Below are 23,131 nucleotides of genomic sequence, written 5' to 3' on the forward strand. Positions count from 1 at the left end.
ATGGTGTTTTATTTACAATTATGTTAAAATGAATTTCTTTCGTCATTGTATATATTAAAAATATTTTATAGTATGTATTTTATGCCTTACTAGTAATATTAGCATTGAAAGATTGTTAAATACATCAGATAATTGGTATTAATTATATAATTAAGTGTATAAATGATTTAGGTTTTACTTTAATAAAAACAAAACATATTAAAAAGCATATTATGCTGTTAGCTTGGATTTCGAATATAACACCAAATATAACGCCATTGGATAACGATATAACAGCATTTTGCTGTTATTTAAATTTAAATAACAGCATTTTGCTGTTATTTAAATAAATATAACAGCATTTTTGAAAAAAATAACAGCATTATAACACAATAATGACACAAAATAACGCCATTTATGCTGTTATATCGTATCCCAATGCTGTTATATTTTTGTTAAATATAACAGCATAATTTTTTAGTGTGTAATAAATTATTAAACTTTAGTTTTTGTATTAAATTGAAATCTCTGGCCGAATATTTCTATTCTGCAAAACATAACTCATGAAGTTAAGTTTTGTAAAATAATCATAAATGTGAAAATTGCGTTTCGTGTTAAGCATTTTGACATAAAATATTACTTTTATCGTTATTGCCAAAAAACCAATTTTTGGTTTTACGGCTTGTCCCAATTAACGAACCAATTTTGATTACCCAGAAAACCAAATAGCGTCGGTTTTCTAGAAAACCAACTTAGTTTGATTATCTGAATATTCAAATTGGTTTTTCAGAAAACCAAAATATTTTGGTTTTCTGTAAAACCAGAATAAATTTGTTTTCTAGATATTCAAATTTGGTTCGTTTAATGGGACAAGCCGTAAAACCAAATTTGGTTTTTTGAAAAACCGATTTTCGTAAGAGTGTATATCAGTTATATATATATATATATATATATATATATATATATATATATATATATATATATATATATATATATATATATATATAACTGATATAGATATATATATATATATATATATATATATATATATATATATATATATATATATATATATATATATATATATATATATAACTGATATATATATATATACATATATATATATATATATATATATATATATATATATATATATATATATATATATATATAAAACTATGTATATAACTGATATATATATATATATATATAAAAAGCTATGTATATAACATATATATATATATATATATATATATATATATATATATATATATATATATATATATATATATATATATATATATATATATATATATATATATATAAAACTATGTATATAACTGATATATATATATATATATATATATATATATATATATATATATATATATATATATATATATATATATATATATATATATATATATATACGGTAGAATTAGTTCGGACGTTATAGTACAAGAAGACGTACTGGAAAACTAATCCCCGCTATCAAATAATGAAAGGAGAAACTTAATTTTGTGTCTACATTTTGAAACTAATTCGCCTCTTTTGTTTAGCAGATTGTTTCCTTTGTAAAATAATATTTCGAATTTCTCGTTTAAACAAAGCTTGCAAGTTTTTGACGCAGGATTGTATGATTTACAGCGTTTAATGATATTCCATTTGATTGAAGTTGTAAAATTGTTTTCTTTTAATTCCCATACTTCCTAAGACAACTCAGTGTCGTTTTTGTATTTTTTTATGTTAAAGGATTTTAGATGGTTCGCATAACGTAGCTTAAATGAGGTTTCGCTTATTCCAATGTATGTTTATCGTTGTATTGAGGTTTATTTGAGCTTACGGTGGCTTGGTAAACGATGTTGTTAGATAAGCAATTGTTGTTCAGTGGACAAAGGGATTTTTTAATGCAATTGCAGGCTTTTTCTGATAATTTTACATCACCATATAAAATATTTTTGTTGTGTGAGTTGATAATAGATTTGATGTTTGGCATACAGGAGTAGCTTATCTTAATTGTGTTTCTGTTAAATATTTTGTGGTTTTTAGGAAAATGCTTGTTAATAAGCGTTGACCAATTTTGGTTGTAACATTTTTACGAAATAGAGAATTGTACCAGATTATGTTTCGTTTGTGGTTATTTTTGAAACATTTTTTATACTTGGTTTATATGCCAACTTATAAGTGTATCCCGATTGCTTCAATGCGTCTTCATAAAGATGTGTCGGTTTATTAAAAATAACTTCACTTGATAAGTTGGCGGACAATCTTAGCTCGATATTTTTGGAAGATTATTTATTATGTAAGGTGGATGGTAAGAATCAGTATGTTCATAACTTAAATTATTTTCAGGCTTACAATATGGTTGAAATGAATTTTGAGTAAGATTAAAAGTTAAATCAAGGTAGTTAACAATTTTAAGATTGTAATTGATAGAGATGTTGAGATTGTTACGTTTGAAAACTTGAACGACATGCTTTTTTATTTGTTCCATTTGATGGCCGCTTTTGTTTTTAAAAATAGCTAACCCGTCATCTCAATAAAAACCGAAATCATTTTTGTTGTAAAACTGCAAAAGTTGATTTAAAAGAAAAATCCTAACTAGTTCGCAAACTTCCTCGCCATCATAGGCTCCCATGGTAACATCAAACAATCCTGCTCTTTTCTTAATCCATGATATGTCACCGTTACAAATGAAAGATTTTCTTGCATGACGTATAATAGATTTGCTTTGCTCGTCTATTATTATATATTGTTCGGCGAAGGCAATTGCGCTACCTAGTATGTTTTCATCAATTGACGGACAAAAATTATTTAAGTCCAATACTGAAAATTTACAAAGGTGTTTATCATCAATTTTTCGGAACCAGTTTATCACATTCTATCAATTTATCACATTTTTATCATTATCACCTTTTTTCATTATCACATTCTATCAATTTATCCCATTTATCACATTTTTCTAAAATTTTCTAAAATTTAAGTATAAAACACACTGTTTTTGAAAAAATATATATTTTCGTAAATATTGAGCACTCTACAACGATCAAGAGTTTAGTATTTTTAGTACTAAATTATGCAACAACAATATATATATATATATATATATATATATATATATATATATATATATATATATATATATATATATATATATATATATATATATATATATATATATAAACCTAAAAGATTTTGGTGTGAGCATGGATTCTTACTTAAATTACAACAATCATATTTCAAATATCGTCCGCGCATTAAGCATTCGAGGGTGTTTAATTCATAAATGTTTTAAAAGTCACGATCCACGTGTTATCGTAAAAACCTACACTAACTACACAAGAGCGATCTCAGAATATTGCTCTCCGGTTTGGTCCCCAAGCCGCATTTAAATGAACAAAGCAGTAGAAATGGTGCAGAGCGTTTTAACAAGAGAATTGCAAACCAAAATAACTTTTAACATTTTATTAGACTTAGAATTCTTGGTTTTGAACTACAAGAAATTCGTCGTCTTAAAGAAGACATGCTTACATATTAAAAATTCTGAACAATTTAGTTTGCCTAAATAAATCAAGTTACTTTTAAATTATAACTATATTTACACTCGAGGTCACAAATTCAAATTACGCAAACTAAGGGGTCGTCCATAAAGGTCGAAATTTTAATTTTTAACCCCTAAACCCCCCCCGTATTGTCAAGCGTAATTTTAAGTCCCGACTTAAAATTACGCTTGACAATACGGGGGGTGGGGGGGTATAGGTGTTAAAAATTACGCGTGGAGGAGATACCTTAGAGGCTTCATACAAACCCAAAGCCTTTTGTTTGTTGCACAGGATCCCAATTTAAAAACATCTTTAAATGTATATAAATATTAATTTTAGTAAAGTTAAATTACATTCTTCCTTGTGTTCGCTTGGCCGAGAGGTTAGTGTTATAGGCCACGGGAGCGGAGACTGGAGTTCGATTTCCAGTCAATCCCTTTTATATTTTTTTTTGTTTTAATGACGAATCAAATAAAAATAGACTATACTTAAGGCAGACGTTTTTTCATGCAGTATATAAGGGGTGGCATGTATGCATGAGCACATATACCACCCTTTATAATTACAAAAAGTATGACCATGCAAAATTTACACCAACTTTACAATTACATTTTTTTTAGGAGGGGGTGGGGTGTGCTTGAAAACTTGCATAGTCATAACTTTTGCTATTTACAAAATTTTTCTACGAAATTTAAAATCTGTCAATAAAATTAACTTTAGTTTTAGATAGTAAATTTGAAAATTTTACATTAGTGCCCTCTCATTTGGACAGAGGGGCAAGCGTTTTAGGGATTTTTTATTCCCAGGCTTCCGCTATCCCAATTTTTTGCAAGGCTTTCTTATTGACATAGGTATAAACCTACTGAAGTTTGGAGTTTGCACAATGTGTGAAAGTGTCCTATCTGGAACATCAAAAAATCCTGCGGACGCCCATACATGTGTGTGCATAGAGGGAAACTCTATGCATACACATCTTTACCATACATCTTTTTATGTTGGCAAACTAGCATCTTTAGTCAGAATTTTAACTTTTCTATTAATTAGCTGGTTAATTGTGATAAATTAGAAAATCGAAGTACGTACTTTTAAATTAAAGCCCCCCCCCCTTCTCCTCATACGCTTTCGTACGCTTTTTGAAGACCTCCCCCTCCCCCCTTTGAGCGCACGTACTTTATGGACGACCTCTAAAGTGTAAACTCGATGTCCGCAAATACTCTTTCTCACTCAGGGTTGTTAATATTTGAAAAAACTTGCCGTCTGACGTTGTTAATGCCAAAATATCAAGAGCTTCAAAATTAAAATTAATTTTATCGACTTTAAAAAATACTGTCCCGGCTAAGTAGTTTTTGTTTTATAACTGTGGTCTAATATATAATTGTAATATATATATATATATATATATATATATATAGGGTAACAGTAACATATATATATAATATATATGTTACTGTTACCCGCAGTACCAGGAATTAGCTAAATGCTAATGTTTATAATATAATTTAATATTGCAACTCTGAGTTTCATGTGTCATCACAATCATCAGGCAAGTAGTAAAAGTTTAATTTTGCTACGATTTGTTTAGTGGACGTTACGGTTTACATTTGTATTTTAGATCGTTACGGGACGGAAATTGATTAGTAGTTAGGTTAATAATATTATTAATTTGTTTTTAGTTGGCTAATAATTGTGAAATAGTTATATGTTTAATGTTGTGTAAAATATTTTGTGTATTAAAAAATAACAAAATAAAAATAAGAAAATAAGAATTAAAATTGATATAAAAATATACATAATATTATGAAATATATTACAAAAGCTGTGTATGTGAGTAATTTATTAGTTAGCCTAGAGATATATGGAGCAGATTAGTATAGTTATTTTTAATATAGTTACCCAATATATGGAGCAGATTAGTATAGTTATTTTTAATATAGTTAGTGGGTGACCTACAGTGACAGATCCCCCTGGATCTGTCACTGTAGGTCACTCACTTAATCTAGATTTTCTATAGATTGAAGAATACAAATCTACATAACGGTTAGAGAGCTTGCTTTAAAAGCAATAGACCCAAGGTTTGATGCGTGTGAACTTCCAATCGCAATTCGCAAAGATATTTTAGCTCTTTTCGGGGCACCTAAAACAGAATATTTAAGAAAATAAAAACTGTTTTTTACATTGAAAAATATATAAAGCGTTTAAAATGAAACCTGCTTTATTGCCATTAAGATCATGAAGTTTAAAATTTTAAAATAAAACGTGTTTTTATTGTCAGTATGATCATATTGACAATAAAGCACGTTTTATATTAAACGCTTTTTATATTTTTAATGTTAAAAAATGTTTTTTTTTTCCTTAATTATTTTGTTTTAGGTGCCCCAAGAAGATCTAAAATTTTTTAACACCTGTAGCCGTGATATTGTAGTCGTGACCGTGATCATGGGAACGTTGCACAAATAATATACAAAATAAGATATAAGCAAAAAAAAAAGTTGTGAAAAACTGTAGTTGTTATAAAATATTAAAGTTAATTTTATTATTAATATATTTTATATATTTTTGAGACTAATCTTTTAAAAATATTTATATAAATATTTTTGCTACTTTATCTTACTTTACTTACTTTCATCGCCGTCTTGAACTTTATTATAACTTAATAATGGTAATAAATGATCTTCATTGACGCTAAACGAACCATTAGCATTGTGCATTGTGTTTTCTTTACCATAAAAAATGAAGTGATTCGGATGATGTGCTTGATTACATGATATATTAGAAATTAAATGTTCATAACAGTAGCACTGGTGGTAATACTCTTCAGTATGGCTATGCAGTTGATTAGAACGTCCTTGAAAATAAATGTGCTGCTGATGTAGATTTTCGTTTTCTAACTGTTGTTGAAAATTTAAAGAGAGTTCACAAGACTTAAAGTTTGCTTGACAATACATTATTTACTTTCTTACATTTATATTTAAAATATTCTCAACCAAATTGTTTATTATAAGTAAAATTTTTTTTATAAAACATTGCAAAGAAGTTTAAAATAATTTTAAATTTAAGTTTACTTTTATGAATTTTACCAAAGTTTTCATTGAACACCAATGATAATTTTTAAACAAACGCCGCCTCTGAAGTTGTTTATTGATTTCAACAGGGAATGATAGATCAAACAGTATGTGACTGACTATAGGCTGAAAACACTAAACCCTTAGACAATCTGTTAGCATTAAAATTATTTGATTATACCTGGTTAAATAGATTAGTTCGTAAAAATATTTAATGTAAATATAATCAAATTATTTATTTTATCAACATTATGTTTTATTATATGATTTTCCCCAAAAAAGAATTTATGCTGTTGTAAGGTCATTCAAATATTTTTTATTCAAAAAATCCAAACATTTAGTTAAAATAATTATTGACATATCTTATTTTTATTAAAACCCTTTAATTTTTTTAATATGCTTATGACACCTCCCCTCTCCCGCTGTTTAAAAAAAAGCTTTCACCTTTCTGTTTCTAATGTATTTTTTAAATATTTTTTGTTTTTAATGTGTTCTGTTGAAATTTAACTGTTCTGTGAAGACTCGTGTGCTAAGACACATTAATGTTGTACAAAAAATAGTTTTCCCTAGACGTAAAACTGACGACCAAAGTATATCTTTTGTCAGTATCAGCTATCTGCTTATAAAATTTTCTCTTATAAACAGTTGTTATCTTTTGAAAAAACCTAGAGGTTTTTAATTTGAGGGTAAGTATTGATTTATTCAAACAGCATAATGCATCTATAATTAAGAATAAGACAACTTTTACTTCGCTAATATTATGAAGTCTCAAATACAACTACATTTAGAAGTATATTTATAAAAAAATAAAATAAAAAAAATAGTAAACATAAGTTTCTTAGTAAGCTTTATAGATAAAAATTATTGCATCACAAGAAAATATTATTATATATAAATAAACTTTAGTGCATTATTGGATAGTAAATTGGAAAAAGTTTATATATCACGCAAATATCAAACGTCAACATTTTTAACAATATTGTTATAACATTATTGGCGCAATATAGGTTTATTTTTAATATAACATTTATTAAAAGATATAAAATTACACTGATAAACAAATAAAATTTTTGTGTGAAAATCTAGTTAGCTAGGTGGTTTCTTAAGAAAAATTAAATATGCTGATTTCAAATATGCAAACCATTCCTTTCTATCACCCTCAGTTTTTGAGATAACGCATTTACGCATGTTAAATCAATTTTAATATAATATAATACATGGAAATCTTTATAGTGACATATTACTATAATGATTTACATGTATTATTTAATATAATTTTAAGCAATTTAAGTTATTAATATATCATGATTTTAATAATAGTTTTTGTTTTTTATAACCTAAGTAACATATTATAATTGTTTTAAATAATTTGTTTAACTTCGTGATTATAAATTTAAAACGTAGCTAATTAAATTCTAAAAATAGTTTTTTTAACTATAATTGTATTATATATAAACTTTTTTTTTATTTTTAAATTCGATTAAAGACAAATAAAAACACAATTTTTTTATTTTAAAAATAAAGTTTAATATTAAAAATATTGTCTGGTCTAAATTTTTTGGCTTTGGATTTACGCTTGTGACGATCGTTCGGCAAATCGCGTTGAAATGTCCAGCAGTAATCCACTAACATTGTTGCACTCCAACGACCTTGATAACGCGACTCCATTACCATTGTATCTTGATGAAAGCGGTTACCATTATCGTCGCTTACAGAACCAAGGTTTTCTGGAAAGAAATTAAGATGCGAATCAAACAGATGAACTTTGAGGGAAATGTTGCACCCCATATCTCTATAGGCAAATTTTTGCCTAAAGAGAACTGGGATGCAACATGTTACTCAAAATTTATGCAATTTTTAACCACATCTTCAAAATTTACAGACTTGTTATATCCGATAAAATTTGCAAGGACAGATTTAAATGCCAGCCATGCATTTTTTTCAATTCCACTAAATAAATTTTCAAAGTTGATGTCAGTAAAAATCTATTTTATTTGAGGACCTATAATTATATCTTCTTTTATCTTAGCGTCACTCAATTTAGGAAATTTGTTAAGTAAGTACATAAACGACTCTGAGTCATTGTGTAGCGCCTTAACAAAATTTTTCAGAAGTCCTAATTTTATATGATATGGCGGCATAACTATTTTATCACGTTTAACTAATGGCAATCGAAGGGCATTTTTATTTCCTGGCTGCATTCTATCTCTGATTGGCCAATCCTTCTTTATATAGTGTTGCTTTCTATCTCTACTGTCCCATTTACATATAAAGCAACAATACCTTGTGTAGCCTGTTTGCATTTCCATGAGAATTGTCATTACTTTTAAACCACCACATACTCTCCAGTTATATTTACCATAATCAATTTTATTTAATAGGAGCAATATTGTATCGTATGTATCTTTTAGATTGGCAGAATATGCAATCAGTACAGACGCATATATATTTCCGTTATTAAGAAATTCTGCTTTTAAACTGCTCTTTGATGAATCAATGAATAATCTCAATGATTCTATATTAAGTTCCATGCCAAGGTTTTTCATAAGATTCTCAATATCTGTGCAATAACATATATTCTAATTAACTGAAAAAACATTACCAATTCTTTATGACGGTTTCGAAATTTAGAAATTGTTGTACCTGGTGCCAATAGATTAAATTCTTGAAGTCGAGATCCAAGTAATTCAGCTTGGCCTTTTGTCAGCGCCAAGTCTCGCACAAGATCGCAAAGTTACGCATTATAAATAAAATGGACGTTTTCGTCAAGCTGGTTGTAATCAGAGTCATCTACTGACAGAAGACGCAATTTGAAATTCGTCTAACATTTCTATATCGATATTATATTCAGTAGGTGCAGTAGGTATTGGCAAAGTGGCAGGATTATGAAGTATTGGCTTTGAAACTGATGCCACTTAAGGATATTTAACAGGCAATCGAGTTTTATGTGAAAATCCAGCAATATTTACAGAACAGAAATAACGATCCGGGGTATGGTTGCTTGACTCCCACCATATCATCGAAACACCAACTGAAAAACGATTGTTCTTTTTTGCTTTTCTTATCCAACCACATAAGTTGCATGCACATGCTGAGCAGATAAAGTTTGGTGCCCAAGTCTTATCCAAATCTACTTTTGAATCAAAATATAATTCATACGCTTTTTTTAGAAATTGTGCAAAGTTTTCCGATGAGATTTGTCTGTTAGATAACCGCAGACATAATAAAATATATCTTTTGAATTAATACAGCCTCTGAAAGCCATAATATTACCTTGCAATTCAATTTAAATTTAAATAATGATGAAACTATGTAAACCTTTTTAGAATAAATTGAAAAAGTAAATAAAATATAACAAAAAATAAAAATATTTCTATGTTTAGTAAAAACAATTTATAAAATATATATTTCTATAGTTAGTAAAAAAAAAATACAACTTTACGAATATTTCAAAAACCTGACGTGATACAAAAAAAATGTTTTCAGATTTGAAATCAGCGCTAAAAACTACATTAGAATATATAAATGACATACTAGATTTCCACAGCTTGTTTATCAGTGTTATTAAACATTTACGAACTTTATGTTTATAATAAATAATGCTTTGTGTATGGTTGTAAAAATAGCCATAATTACTTAATGTTTATAATTTTGTTTAATGTTTATAAAGATGTTTTTAAAAATATTCATTACAAAATAATTACTTATTAACTGAATCCATTTGTCAAATCAATTTTGTATAAACTATGGAATAACTTGTATATCACCATGATCGGTTGAAATTTGGACGATTTTAAATTGAGCTTTCTCAAAAACCACTTAATCAATTGTTATGATTTTTTTATAATGATGCTAACGTAATTAGTTTTCTTGTGTGTGAGTGTAGTTTTGTTTATTTTATTTTTTTTTTTTTTTTGCATTGTTGAGTAAAGAGTCAGAAAATCGAAAAATTTTTTGAAATATTACATAGAAAATCCATCATTCTCATATTACGTGATTTTAAAAACACGTAAAGTTCCAAAACCAACTGTTGAAAATATTATAAAATGTTATAAGGAAAACAAAACTACAAAATAAAATCAGGTAGTGGTGGAAAGTTTATTTCCAAAAAGAAGGCAAAATTAATAGTCGACTCAATTCATCGAAATTAGACTCAGTCACGACAAAATTTAGCTACGAAATTTAAATGCAATAAAGCTTTCGCTTTATGTGAGCTTGAAAAAACAATTTCCTCGTCTAATTAAAAAACAAAAATAATCGACTTCTTCCTTTAATTAAAAAGCACCAATAATCAACATTATTTTGGCCAGATCTGGCATCAATCCACTATTCTAAAAAAATAATACTATGGCATAAGAATTAAAGAGTCAATTTTGTTCCAAAGGATGCTAATCCACCAAACTGTCCTGAGCAGCGAGTTATTGAAACTTACAGGGCGTGAGGAGAATATTGGAGAAAAGAGGCAAATGTGAAAATAGTGTTAAAAACTTTTGAGATTTATGGATTAATGCTACAAAAAAAATGCCGCAAAGTAAATTTGTGGAGATAATGGAAAAAATTCACAAAAAACTTCACATAAAAGTAAATTACTTGCACGTCGTAAAGTTAAGACAATATTAATTTTTATTGAAATAAAAATTAATTATGAAAAGAGAATCATTACAATCGGTTAATTTGTCTTTGATAAAACTCAATTTAAAATTGTCCAAATTTCAACCAATCATAATGATTGAAATAAAACTGCTTTACCGAATTTTATTATTTTATTGATCCTCCCTTATTTTTTATATCTGCACGTAGACAATTCGGCATCCTAGAAATGCAATATAAAGCCATTTCTTTCAAATGAGCATTAAGGTCAAAATGCCAAATAAGTTTTTTAATGAATTGGGTCCAATTTTTACTTTTTTTAGCAAAATTTCTTTCTTTAATAGCTCCCATACATTTTCTATGGAGTTTAGATCTAGGCAGATCCCTGGCCAATCCAAAGGTGAAGTTTTTGGAGAAACCAATAATTTTTAATGGATTTTGAAGCGTGGCATGGGGGGCTCCATAAATATTTTGTTCTGATTATTTGGAAACTTCTTCAATTGAGGTAAAAGATTTCAATTGAGATAAAAAGATTTTAATGACTTTTTTGTATTGGTCCGGTTTAAATATTCCATACACAATGTACTATTGATTTAAATCTTTTCCAGTAATTACCGACCAAAACTTAACTTTAGAAGGAATTTTAATTGTCTGAATTATAAATCTCCATGGAATTTTTCATTGGCCTATTTCACTATTGAGCCTTTTGAGTCGCTGAAGCATACCTGGAGAAAATAGAATAAAAACAATCACAAAATACAAACACTGGAAATTAGGGTAAAAAAATTCTTGTTTTGTAATGACTTTCCAATTTCCAGTCTTCAACAGTAAAACTACTCGATTCTTTTGATTTCGATTCTTCGATTCTTTTTTTACTCTTTTTGCTTTTGTGCTAGCCTTCTACTTCTGATGCTCCAAACATCGTCATCCAAACATCGTCATCCAAACATCGTCATCCAAACATCGTCATCCAAACATCGTCATCCAAACATCGTCAGCCAAACATCGTCATCCAAACTTCGTCATCCAAAAATCGTCATCCAAATATCGTCATCCAAACATCGTCATCCAAACATCGTCATCCAAACATCGTCATCCAAACATCGTCATCCAAAAATTGTCATCCAAACATCGTCATCCAAACATCGTCATTCAAACATCGTCATCCAAACATCATCATTCAAACATCGCCATCCAAACATCGTCAGTGATTGTTGCTACATTTACTCCCACCTCATTTAACTATCAAAAAAAGAAAATAACACCAAAGAATAAGAGAAAGCCGGCAAAAAAAGCGAAAGAAAGAAGATTGGCTACATATTCAGCAATTACCAGCAAGTTAAATGAGGTGGTATATTAGACCAGTTCAAAAAATATATTTTTTAATAATTAAGTGGCTAAATGTGTGGTGAATTACGTCTTCCAAGATACTAACAACAATTAGCGGTTGTTTCTTAATATAAACATTAATGTATTTGAAATGATGTGGTCTTCGTAGAGGTATGGGAAAATTACGCCAACGTAATTACTTGTAATTAAGTTTATTTATTTTGTGGTTCTAAACTTTATATAAAAAGGGTGATATTTGTAAATAATTTATTCGCAGTCAGATGAAAATAAAATAAAATTGATAAACGAGTGAAATCATTAGTGTCTCAGGGAAAGTATTAAAAATTTCCCCACACTAAAAGGTGGCGACCCTGCCAGGACCTACGAAACCTACGAGTTAGTAAAGAATGGACCAAGAGCGAATTTACCAAAGAGAAGTCAGCATGATAAGAATAAACATTAAAAACATAGAACGCAACACGATTAATGGCGACAAATCAAGCATAATCTTGGCGCTGGACAAAATAACAAATTTATTGGGAAGATTTGAAATGGCAAAGGATGAGCTGACCAGGAAAATGCTTGACGACGGCGAAAGCATCGATTCAGTTGAAGAATGGCTTTCAAAACCAGTAATGGAAGTAGAAGCAGCAATTGAAATCAAAAACAAAATGGTGGACAAGTTGGATTCGATAAATAAAAACGAATGCGTCAGAAAATTTGAGTATGAAAAACAAATAGTGGAACAGCAGTTAACGATTCAAAAAGAAGCAGAACAAGCCTCATTGAGAAAACTTCAAATCGAAGAAGAATGGTATTTAAAGAAACTAAAAATGAAAGAAACATTGCGTAAATCTCTTGGAAACGAAAACGAAGCTACTAAACAATCTGTCAAACTTCAAAAGTACACAATTACAAAATTTAATGGCGATTATAAAGACTGGTTGCGATTTTGGAATCAATTCACGGTAGAAGTTGACAACTCAAACATATCGAACATCAGCAAATTCAACTACTTGCTGGAACTTGTCGAAGGAAAGCCCAGGGAGGATATACTTGGTTTACCTCATTCGTTGGAAGGATACGATGAAGCTAAACGCATACTACAAGAAACTTACGGAAAAGATATTTGGGTTCACAAAGCATTGATTAAAGATTTGGAAGGATTGACGGCTATACATAGCTCGTACAAAATCAAAGAAGTTCACGACTTTTACAACAAGCTTGCAAGAACTGTACGAACATTGAAAACTATGCAGAAACTACAAACGGCTCAATCATTCGTGTATTCATTGATGGATAAACTTGGACCAGTTCGTGAAATACTTACACAAAACGATGATGGATGGGGAGAATGGGGACTGGAGCAACTTGTCGAAAAGTTGCAAAAGTACATTGAAAGGAATCCGTTGAACTCAACTTTTAACTCAAGCGACGAACAAACAAAGGGCGATAAAAAGAACACGAACGTTCAGTCAAGGCCCTATGAACATCGAAGCACTACGTTTAAACAATACAATGGCAGTCTTTATGACAAAGAAACCAGGGCAACTAGTGGAAAGCATGGATGTGTCTACTGTGGGTTACAAAATCACAAAAGCGAAGATTGTACAAAAGTACTAACTGTTGCAAGACGCAGGGAGATTTTAACAAACAAAAGATTATGTTATAACTGCATTGGTTACGGACACTCGGCGGTAAATTGTAAATCAAGAGGATGCAGAAAGTGCAACAAAAAACATCACACGTCCATTTGTCAAGATAGGAACGCAACAATGGATGGTAACATTGAAAATAAAAAAGAAAACATGGGAACGGTGCTTAATGCAAGCACAACTATTCACCCAACAGTGATCGCAAAAGTAAATGGTGAAAAAGTAAGGATAATGTTGGATACGGGTGCTGGAAGTTCCTATATATGTACGAATTTGATAACAAAACTAAAGTTGAAACCTACACGAAAGGAATATAAAAGTATTGAACAGCTCTATGGAACTGTGGACAAGCGTGTGGAAATATATAAGGTTACGCTAGAATCAACGACAATACCGGAATTTAGCATCAAAGTCGAATGCGCCAACGCAGAAAAGGAAACACTCACCTTTTTACCGAATCCGATGATCAAGGATGTTAAGAAGCATTTTGCAAAATTAAGGAGGCTGAAATTTAGCGATGATGAAGGGAGTGACGAACTTCAACCTGTTCACATTATACTCGGTGCGGCTGATTATCAGCGAATAAAAACCACGGAACCGGTAGTTCTCGGAAAAAATCCGGATAAAGATCCCGGAGCCGAATTAACGATGTTGGGATGGACTCTTTCTGGGAGACGAACACAATTTAGTTCAGGTATTGAGAGAAGTTTCTTATTGAACACTGGTCGTGATGAGTTTGAGCAAATGTGTAGTTTAGAAGTACTTGGATTATCGGACACAAATAGTGAGTCAATGTTCCACCAAGACTTCAGCGAAAAACTGCATCAAACCGAAGAAGGTTTCTATGAAACCAGAATGCCGTGGAAAAAGGGTGTTGTTAAACTACCAAATAACAGAAACCTGGCTCTTAAAAGATTGGGAAGTGTGACGACTCGATTGAAAAAACTTAAAAAACTAGAACAGTATAATGAAATAATGATGGAACAGATCAATGAGGGAATATTGGAAATGGCACCAGAAAAACCTACGGGAGAAATTATTCACTACGTTCCTCATCAAGCAGTAGTCAAGGAAAATGCCGAGTCAACAAAAATGAGAATTGTTTATGATTGTTCAGCTAGAAAAGACGCTCAGTCACCTTCATTAAACGACTGTCTAGAAGTGGGACCATCGCTGCAACCAATAATTTTTGACATACTCGTACGAAATCGAATGAATAAACTCTGCGTTTTAGCTGACGTGAAGAAGGCGTTTCTACAAATTCGAATACACGAAATGGATAGAGACGCACAACGCTTAATTTGGTATAAGGACTTGAAGAATATGGAATTAACGGATTTACGATTTACAAGGGTGATTTTTGGTTCAAGTTCAAGCCCTTACATTCTTGGTGCTACCATTAAAAAGCATATATCAAAATACAAGGACATTTATCCTAAAACGGTGCTTGCTTTGGAAGAAGATACTTATGTCGATGATATACAAGCAGGTGGAGAAACGGAAGATGAACTTATCAGGTTTAAAAATGAATCAACGCAAATCTTAATGAAAGCTGGGTTCCAGCTGCACAAATGGCATAGCAACGTGAGCAAATTGGAAAGCAACGCTGAGGGCAAATCAACAAAAATACTTGGGATTCCTTGGAACAAAGAAACGGATCAACTATCGATTGACTTTACTGCTTGCATCAATAGTGGAGATAAAGAAGTGATAACAAAAAGGAAAATGCTATCCGCCATTAACAGTGTTTTTGACGTATTGGGATTTAGTGCACCTATTTTAATCACTGGAAAAATATTATACAGTCGGCTATGCTTGTTAAAACTCGGATGGGATCAACAAATTCCATATGAACTTTCAGAAGAATGGAAGACCTGGATCAAGGCAATACGAATTAAAAGAACTATTTCAATTCCGCGGAGCGTTCTGTCTGAAAGAAGTATTGAAATGGAGCTCCATGGATTTTCAGATGCAAGTAAATCAGCAGTATGTGCATGCATCTACATTGCAGTGAGCCACCGATATTCGAAAACCAGTAACTTACTTGTAGCGAAAGCACGGATCGCACCAAGGGATCTTAGTATTCCTAGACTGGAGCTGGTAGCAGCACACACCTTGAGCAAGTTAATGAATCACGTTAGGAAGACATTGAACAAGTATAATATTATTGAAGTATATCATTGGGTTGACAGTACTGCAGTACTTTATTGGTTAAAAGAAAGGGGCAGTTGGTCACAATTTGTCAGGAACCGAGTTCAACAGATATTATTAAATGGAGAAGTAAAATGGCTTTATGTCCCAACAAAAGAAAACCCAAGTGATCTTGGATCAAGAGGAGTAAGTCCTGAGAAACTAACAAGTTTGTGGTTCAATGGACCTATATGGTTAAAACACAAAGAAAATTGGCCAATTCAACCAGAAATATTTGAAACGCCGAACGCATTATGTGAAACTATTCATTTAAGAGAGAACGTCAGTATGGCAACAGAAGAAATAAAGGGACTTCATATATTTAAGGAAATATTGAGTAAACACAAGTATTGGAAAATCATAAGAATATCATCTTTCATAAAAAGGTTTATTTACAATTGTCGGAATGAAGAAAAAATAACAGGACCACTGAATGCTGAAGAGATGATAGAAGCGGAGTTGGTGAATCTTAAGTTACTACAAGAAGCTGTTGCGATAAAGTCCAATGTGGAACTTAAACAGGATGAAAAACAGCTTTGGAGGTGTCATGGAAAAGTCTCTGGGTATAATCCAATATTTGTACCAAAAGGTTTTCAACTAACTCTAAAAATTATTGAGTATCATCACGCGAAAACGTTACACGGGGGAGTAGGAGATACAATGAGTAGCATTAGAGAAAGATTTTGGATACCAAATTTGAGAGTTGCTGTAAAGAAGGTCATTCGTGAATGCAATCTATGTAAGAGATATAGAGTGAAACCGCTGTTACCGCCAACAAGAGCAATGTTACCACGTTTTAGAACTGAAAATATCGAACCGTTTACGGTTACAGGTGTTGATTTTGCCGGTCCGCTAAAGTATAAAGCGCAAGGGAAGTTGGTTGAAAAATGTTATGTTGCACTGTTTACATGCGCATGTACAAGAGCTGTCTACCTTAGACTTTGTCATGACCTAACGGCAGGAGAATTTCAGAGAATTTTAAAGGAGTTTGTTGTAAGAAAAGGACCACCACAAATGATGATTAGTGATAACGCAAAAACGTTTGTGGCAACAGGGAAGTGGTTACTAACACTTAAGAAGGATGAAAATCTCGCAAACTATCTTGCTACCACAGCCATAAAATGGAGGTTTAATTTATCAAGAGCGCCATGGTGGGGAGGTTTGTTTGAAAGATTAATAGGGATAATGAAGAAAAGTTTGTCAAAAACAATTGGGAAAGGCATCCTAAACTTCTTTGAATTGGAAGAAGTATTGCTGGATGTGGAATGCGTTATGAACAATAGACCACTTTGTTATCAAGGTGACCAATTCGATAAGCAAGTATTAACACCAAATGTATTAATGAGGGGTAGACCGGCAGTTTTGCTTGAAGAAGATATCGATTTAATAACAAGGGATGATTGCGCATTACGGAGAATCAAGTTTGTGAAAAGTTGTAAGAATCACTTAAGGAAAAGATGGATGAACGAGTACGTGCACGCAATGGAAGAACGACAACAAGTAAGGGAAAAGAGAGGTAACGTGAAACTCCCAGAGGTCGGAAGTATGGTACTCATAAAAGACGATGTGAAGGACAAGGCTCTTCTCAACATTGGTCGAATTGAAAACAACATTAAGGGGAAGGATGGAGTTATTCGTGGCTTTAAAATACGTCTTGGAAATGGTTATGTAATTGAACGACCAATTCAGTTGGTGTGCGACTTGGAAATGGGGTGTGGGGCAGAAAGCGGAATCGAATCGGAAGAGAATTTAGAAACCAAGGCCGAAGAGGATACCTTGAAAAGAGAACCAAGACAGGCGAAATTAAATGCACGACAAATAATCAGTTCCATCATGGAAGACGAGATGGCTGATTAAAGCCGAAGTCTCAGCTTTAATCGGGGGAGTGTGTGGTGAATTACGTCTTCCAAGATACTAACAACAATTAGCGGTTGTTTCTTAATATAAACATTAATGTATTTGAAATGATGTGGTCTTCGTAGAGGTATGGGAAAATTACGCCAACGTAATTACTTGTAATTAAGTTTATTTATTTTGTGGTTCTAAACTTTATATAAAAAGGGTGATATTTGTAAATAATTTATTCGCAGTCAGATGAAAATAAAATAAAATTGATAAACGAGTGAAATCATTAGTGTCTCAGGGAAAGTATTAAAAATTTCCCCACAAATGTTTAAATGTTGTTAATTCATAAAAAAAGTAAATCATTAAAGTTTCAAAGCATTATTACAATATTTAGTAACAGCTCAATTAAGTTTACTTTTCAATGGGGTCCTAAAATTAAAAAAAAAAAGTTCTATAAAACTAGGTCAACATGGTACTCAAAAGAATCAAAATAATATATATATTCAAAAATAATAATTTTTTATAAAAAATAAACTAAAAAATTTTTATTAAAAACTTGTAAAAATGTACTTTTGTTATTTCTAGATAAAAAAAAACCCATAGTTTTTGTGCAATTAAATCTAAAATAATAATTGTAGTATGAAATTATCTTTTTTTTTTTAACTTTTATATAATTTCGCTAAAAACTGTTAAAAAGTAAAGTTAATTGAGCTGTCCATAAAACACATTATTTAAGTTTGCAATTTTGAACTAATTTTCCTGACCACAAACCACATCAAATCAAAGAGTAGCCCAAATAAAGTTCAACAATTATTTTTTTTATATACAATTTCGAATTGGTCTAATATATATATATATATATATATATATATATATATATATATATATATATATATATATATATATATATATATATATATATATATATATATATATATATATATATATATATATATATATATATATATATATTTATATCAAGAAATGTTATTATATTTATTTTGACACTTTATTCTAATAAAATAAAATAAAAACACATCAATAGTAGTTTTAGGACAAGAATATTGAAAAAATTTGCAATCATTAAAATAGCAGTGTTATCTGAAATTTGAGAAAAATAACAATTGGTGTTAAACATTAAACAGGTTAACATAAAAATTTTTAAAATAAGTTTATGATAATATTATCCTTGAGTCAACTAGCGCAGATATTTTTTACGGGTGTTGGATACCATCCTTGTTGAATAGCTTCCCATAACTGTTAAGCATTAGTTGGATTAGCAGCAAAATATACTTACGGTCTTATCATAGAGCACCACGGATGAGTATTTATTAGGAAGGTCACGCCTCCTTTCTAACCGATGTGGCAAAACTTGCCCAGAGGTGGGGTTTGAACCACGGATCATTGTTTCTGAGGCAGGTGCGCTACCATTGCGTCACGGCTGCTTCATTACCTCAACCCTATTGACTTGAAGACATTGAAACTGACTCCATTGCTTTGCACTTAGTATGTCTTGTTGGTGGTCAGGGTCTTGTTGGAAGACCCATTTTAGCGGCATATCTTCATTCGCATAGGGGAGCATTACATTCTTGAGGAAAATAGCAATTCGACCGCCGTGGTGAACAGACGTAATTCTAACAGCTCAAAAAAGAAAGAAAAAAAAATTAAAAATGGATATTACTTTATCCGAAATAAAAGAAATGTTCATTCAGCACAAAAAAGAAATACGGACATTATTTAAAGAACAAGAAAAAGTATTTGTGGACTTTAAAAATAATCAATACACGCCTAGATGATATTGAAATAAAAACATTGGATTGCGCTAAAAGAATACACTTCCTAGAAAATGATATAAAAGACTTAAAAGAAAGCTTAAATTTTCACAAATATTTAATCGACCAAAAGGTGAAAGCTGCTAATGATTCTAAAGAATTTGAAAGCACATAAATCATTACAATTTTAAACAAAAAATGCAGAATCTCCGAAGATAGGTCGCGGCGTAATAACTTAAAGATAGACGGAATTCTTGAAAATATCAATGAAACTTGAGATGAAACTAAACAAAAGGTTCAGAATTTATTATGTGTAAATTTAGGAGTAAAAAAAGTCGAAATTGAAAGAGCGCATCGAGTTGGAGAAAAGAAGCCCGATCCCGAACCATTATGTTGAAGTTATTAAGGTTTAAAGATAGAACAAACATTCTAAAAGAAACAAGAAAACTCAAAGGTCTGAATCTTTACGTGAATGAAGATTTCTTTCAAGAGACGGCAAGAATACGAAGAAAGTTATTTTCTAAAGCGAAAGTGAGAAAATTAAATGGAGAAAATGTAATCGTCAGGTATGACAAACTTATTATTTTAAAAAATGTTTATAATAATTTAAAATGATATAGCTAGAAATCTAATCATTTTTAATCTTAATTTTAAATATTATAATAATGAAAATGGTTAACAAATCAAACGTAATAAATCTTTTAGAAATTTTTAATAAACAAAACACACTTCTTTTGAATAATGATAATGATCCAGATGTAAACTTTTTTAAGGACGTCATAATCAACTCTAACTATTTTGATATTGAGGAAGATTCTAATCTCATAAATGCGTCACAAATGTTATTTTCAACTCAAACTTTAAACATTCGTACTATGAACAAAAACTTTGAAAGTTTTAAATCAATGCTCAAAAATATAAATACTGAGTTTACGGTAATATGCTTAATAGAAACATGGTGCAGAAATGAAAAAAATAATTTTCAAATTCCAAGTTATAAGGCAATCCACCAAACTCGAGGTGGTAGCATTGGTGGTGGTGTATGCATTTTTGTTCATGACTCAATCCATTTTCATAAAATAGAAATTTTAAGTATTCAAAACGCGGACTTTGAATTTTTAACTATCGAATTATTAAACCACAATAATCAAAAAAACATTTTAATAACTGCTTTGTATAGACCGCCATGCGGAAATAAGAAATCTTTTTTAAAACACTTAAAATGCTACTTTAAAAAAGTAAAACACAAACAAATTTACATCACGGGAGACTATAACCTAAATCTTCTTAATGTTAAAACTGATAGCGATGTAAAACGTTTCTCAAACACTCATTTTCAGTACAACATTATTCCCTTAATTAACAAACCTACTCGCGTAACTCTTCAAACCAAATCTCTCATTGATAATATTTTTACTAACAACTTTACAACATACAACATTCAAAACGGAATCATAAAAAGCGATATAAGCGACCACTTTCCAATCTTTTTCATTTCGGATTTTATTTAAAAAGGAAAAAAAAGCAAAGTACAAAGGGAAATAAAAAGGCAGATTAATGAAATTAATATTGAGGCGTTTAGAAATTATTTACTCAAAGTAAACTGGAAACAACTCAATAATTGCAAAGATGTTAATGTAGCTTATGATTTTTTTTACAATGAGTTCATTAACGCTTACAACAAAGCGTTTCCGATGAAGGAAACTAAAATTAAGCTTAAAAACCTGCAGCGTTCCTGGATTACAAAAGGGCTTATTAAATCTTCAAAGAAAAAACAAAGGCTATATGAAAAATTCTTAAAAAATAAAACTTATCAAAACGAAAAAAAGTATAAAATTTACAAAAACCTGTTTGAAAACCTGAAAAAGAAAGCTAAAAAAAAATATTTCTCAAAATCACTACAAAATAATATTGGTAGTAACAAAAAAACTTGGGATATAATAAAGGAAGTGATACGAAAAAATAAACAAGATCATGGTAATACTTTACCAAAATATGTATACACTGAAGATGAAAGAACAGTAATTAATGAGCGAAAAGTTATTGCAGAGAGTTTTAATAATTTTTTTATAAACGTCGGTCAAACCTAGCAAATTAAATAACTCCCGGAAATAAAAATTTTAAATCATTTATTAAAGAAGAGGACTGTGTGATGGATGAGTTTGAAGTATCTCCTAATGAACTTCGGTTTGCTTTTAATATGTTAAAACCAAACAAAAGCTCAGGTCTTGATGACATAAGCCCAAGGGTTGTTAAAGTTTTTGATATTATTGAAAACCCCTTACTAATTATTTTTAATCTTTCATTTAATAATGGTATTTTTCCTGACCTCTTAAAACTAGCAAGAGTAGTTCCAATTTTTAAAGACAGTGATATTTCTAAATTATCTAATTATAGACCTCAATACTTCCATGTTTTTCTAAAATTCTAAAGAGAATAATGCATAATAGGCTATACAATTATTTAATAAAACATAAATTGCTTAATAATAATCAGTACGGATTTAGAAAACTCGACAGAACATGCAGTAATTAAAGTAATTTTAAACGAATTTGAAAACAACCAATCTTGGGGTTTTTATTGACCTCTCAAAGGCCATCGATACTGTGGGCCATACTATTCAATATACTCTTGGGGTTTTTATTGACCTCTCAAAGGCCTTCGATACTGTGGACCATACTATTCAATATACTCTTGGGGTTTTTATTGACCTCTCAAAGGCCTTCGATACTGTGGACCATACTATTCTTCTTTACAAACTCAGAAATTATGGTGTCAAAAATAATAATTATAAATGGTTTTTTTCCTATCTTATTAATCGCAAACAATGTGTATCTTATGACAAAACCTGTACGAAACTAGAAAACATTTCTTGCGGAGTTCCACAGGGATCTATTCTAGGGCCTTTATTATTTATTATCTATATAAACGATATTTACTTATCTTTTAGTGTATTAAATTTCAATCTTTATGCTGACGACACTCAGGTTTTTTATACCCACTCAAACACAGAGTCAATCTTTATCACTATGAATCGTGAGCTTGACAACCTCAATGAATGGTTGAAAGCCAACAAACTCTCTCTAAATAAAACTAAAAGCAAATATATTCTTTTTTCTAAATCCTCCAAATCTGAATCTTTGCCCCTAAAACTCCGAAATATTTCA

General features: G+C 30.3%; 2 protein-coding genes across 2 annotated transcripts in view; one reads left to right on the plus strand and one right to left on the minus strand.

Annotated features, from left to right (window-relative positions):
* LOC101240163 (homeobox protein ceh-31) overlaps window positions 1-6,582 on the minus strand; it is a 32,924-nt gene extending 26,342 nt beyond the window's left edge. The window contains exon 1 of the mRNA XM_065806411.1: window positions 6,142-6,582. Coding sequence (XP_065662483.1) covers window positions 6,142-6,466 — 325 coding nt within the window. The 5' untranslated portion in view covers window positions 6,467-6,582. The remainder of the gene's footprint in view (window positions 1-6,141) is intronic.
* Window positions 6,583-12,909: 6,327 nt separating this feature from the next.
* LOC136085389 (uncharacterized) lies at window positions 12,910-18,204 on the plus strand. The gene has a single exon (XM_065806691.1). The coding sequence runs from the start codon at window positions 12,910-12,912 to the stop codon at window positions 18,202-18,204; it is 5,295 nt and encodes a 1,764-aa protein (XP_065662763.1).
* The last annotated feature ends 4,927 nt before the right edge of the window (window positions 18,205-23,131 follow it).

This window comes from Hydra vulgaris, chromosome 09 (assembly GCF_038396675.1).
Source record: "Hydra vulgaris chromosome 09, alternate assembly HydraT2T_AEP".
NCBI classification, from domain to species: domain Eukaryota; kingdom Metazoa; phylum Cnidaria; class Hydrozoa; order Anthoathecata; family Hydridae; genus Hydra; species Hydra vulgaris.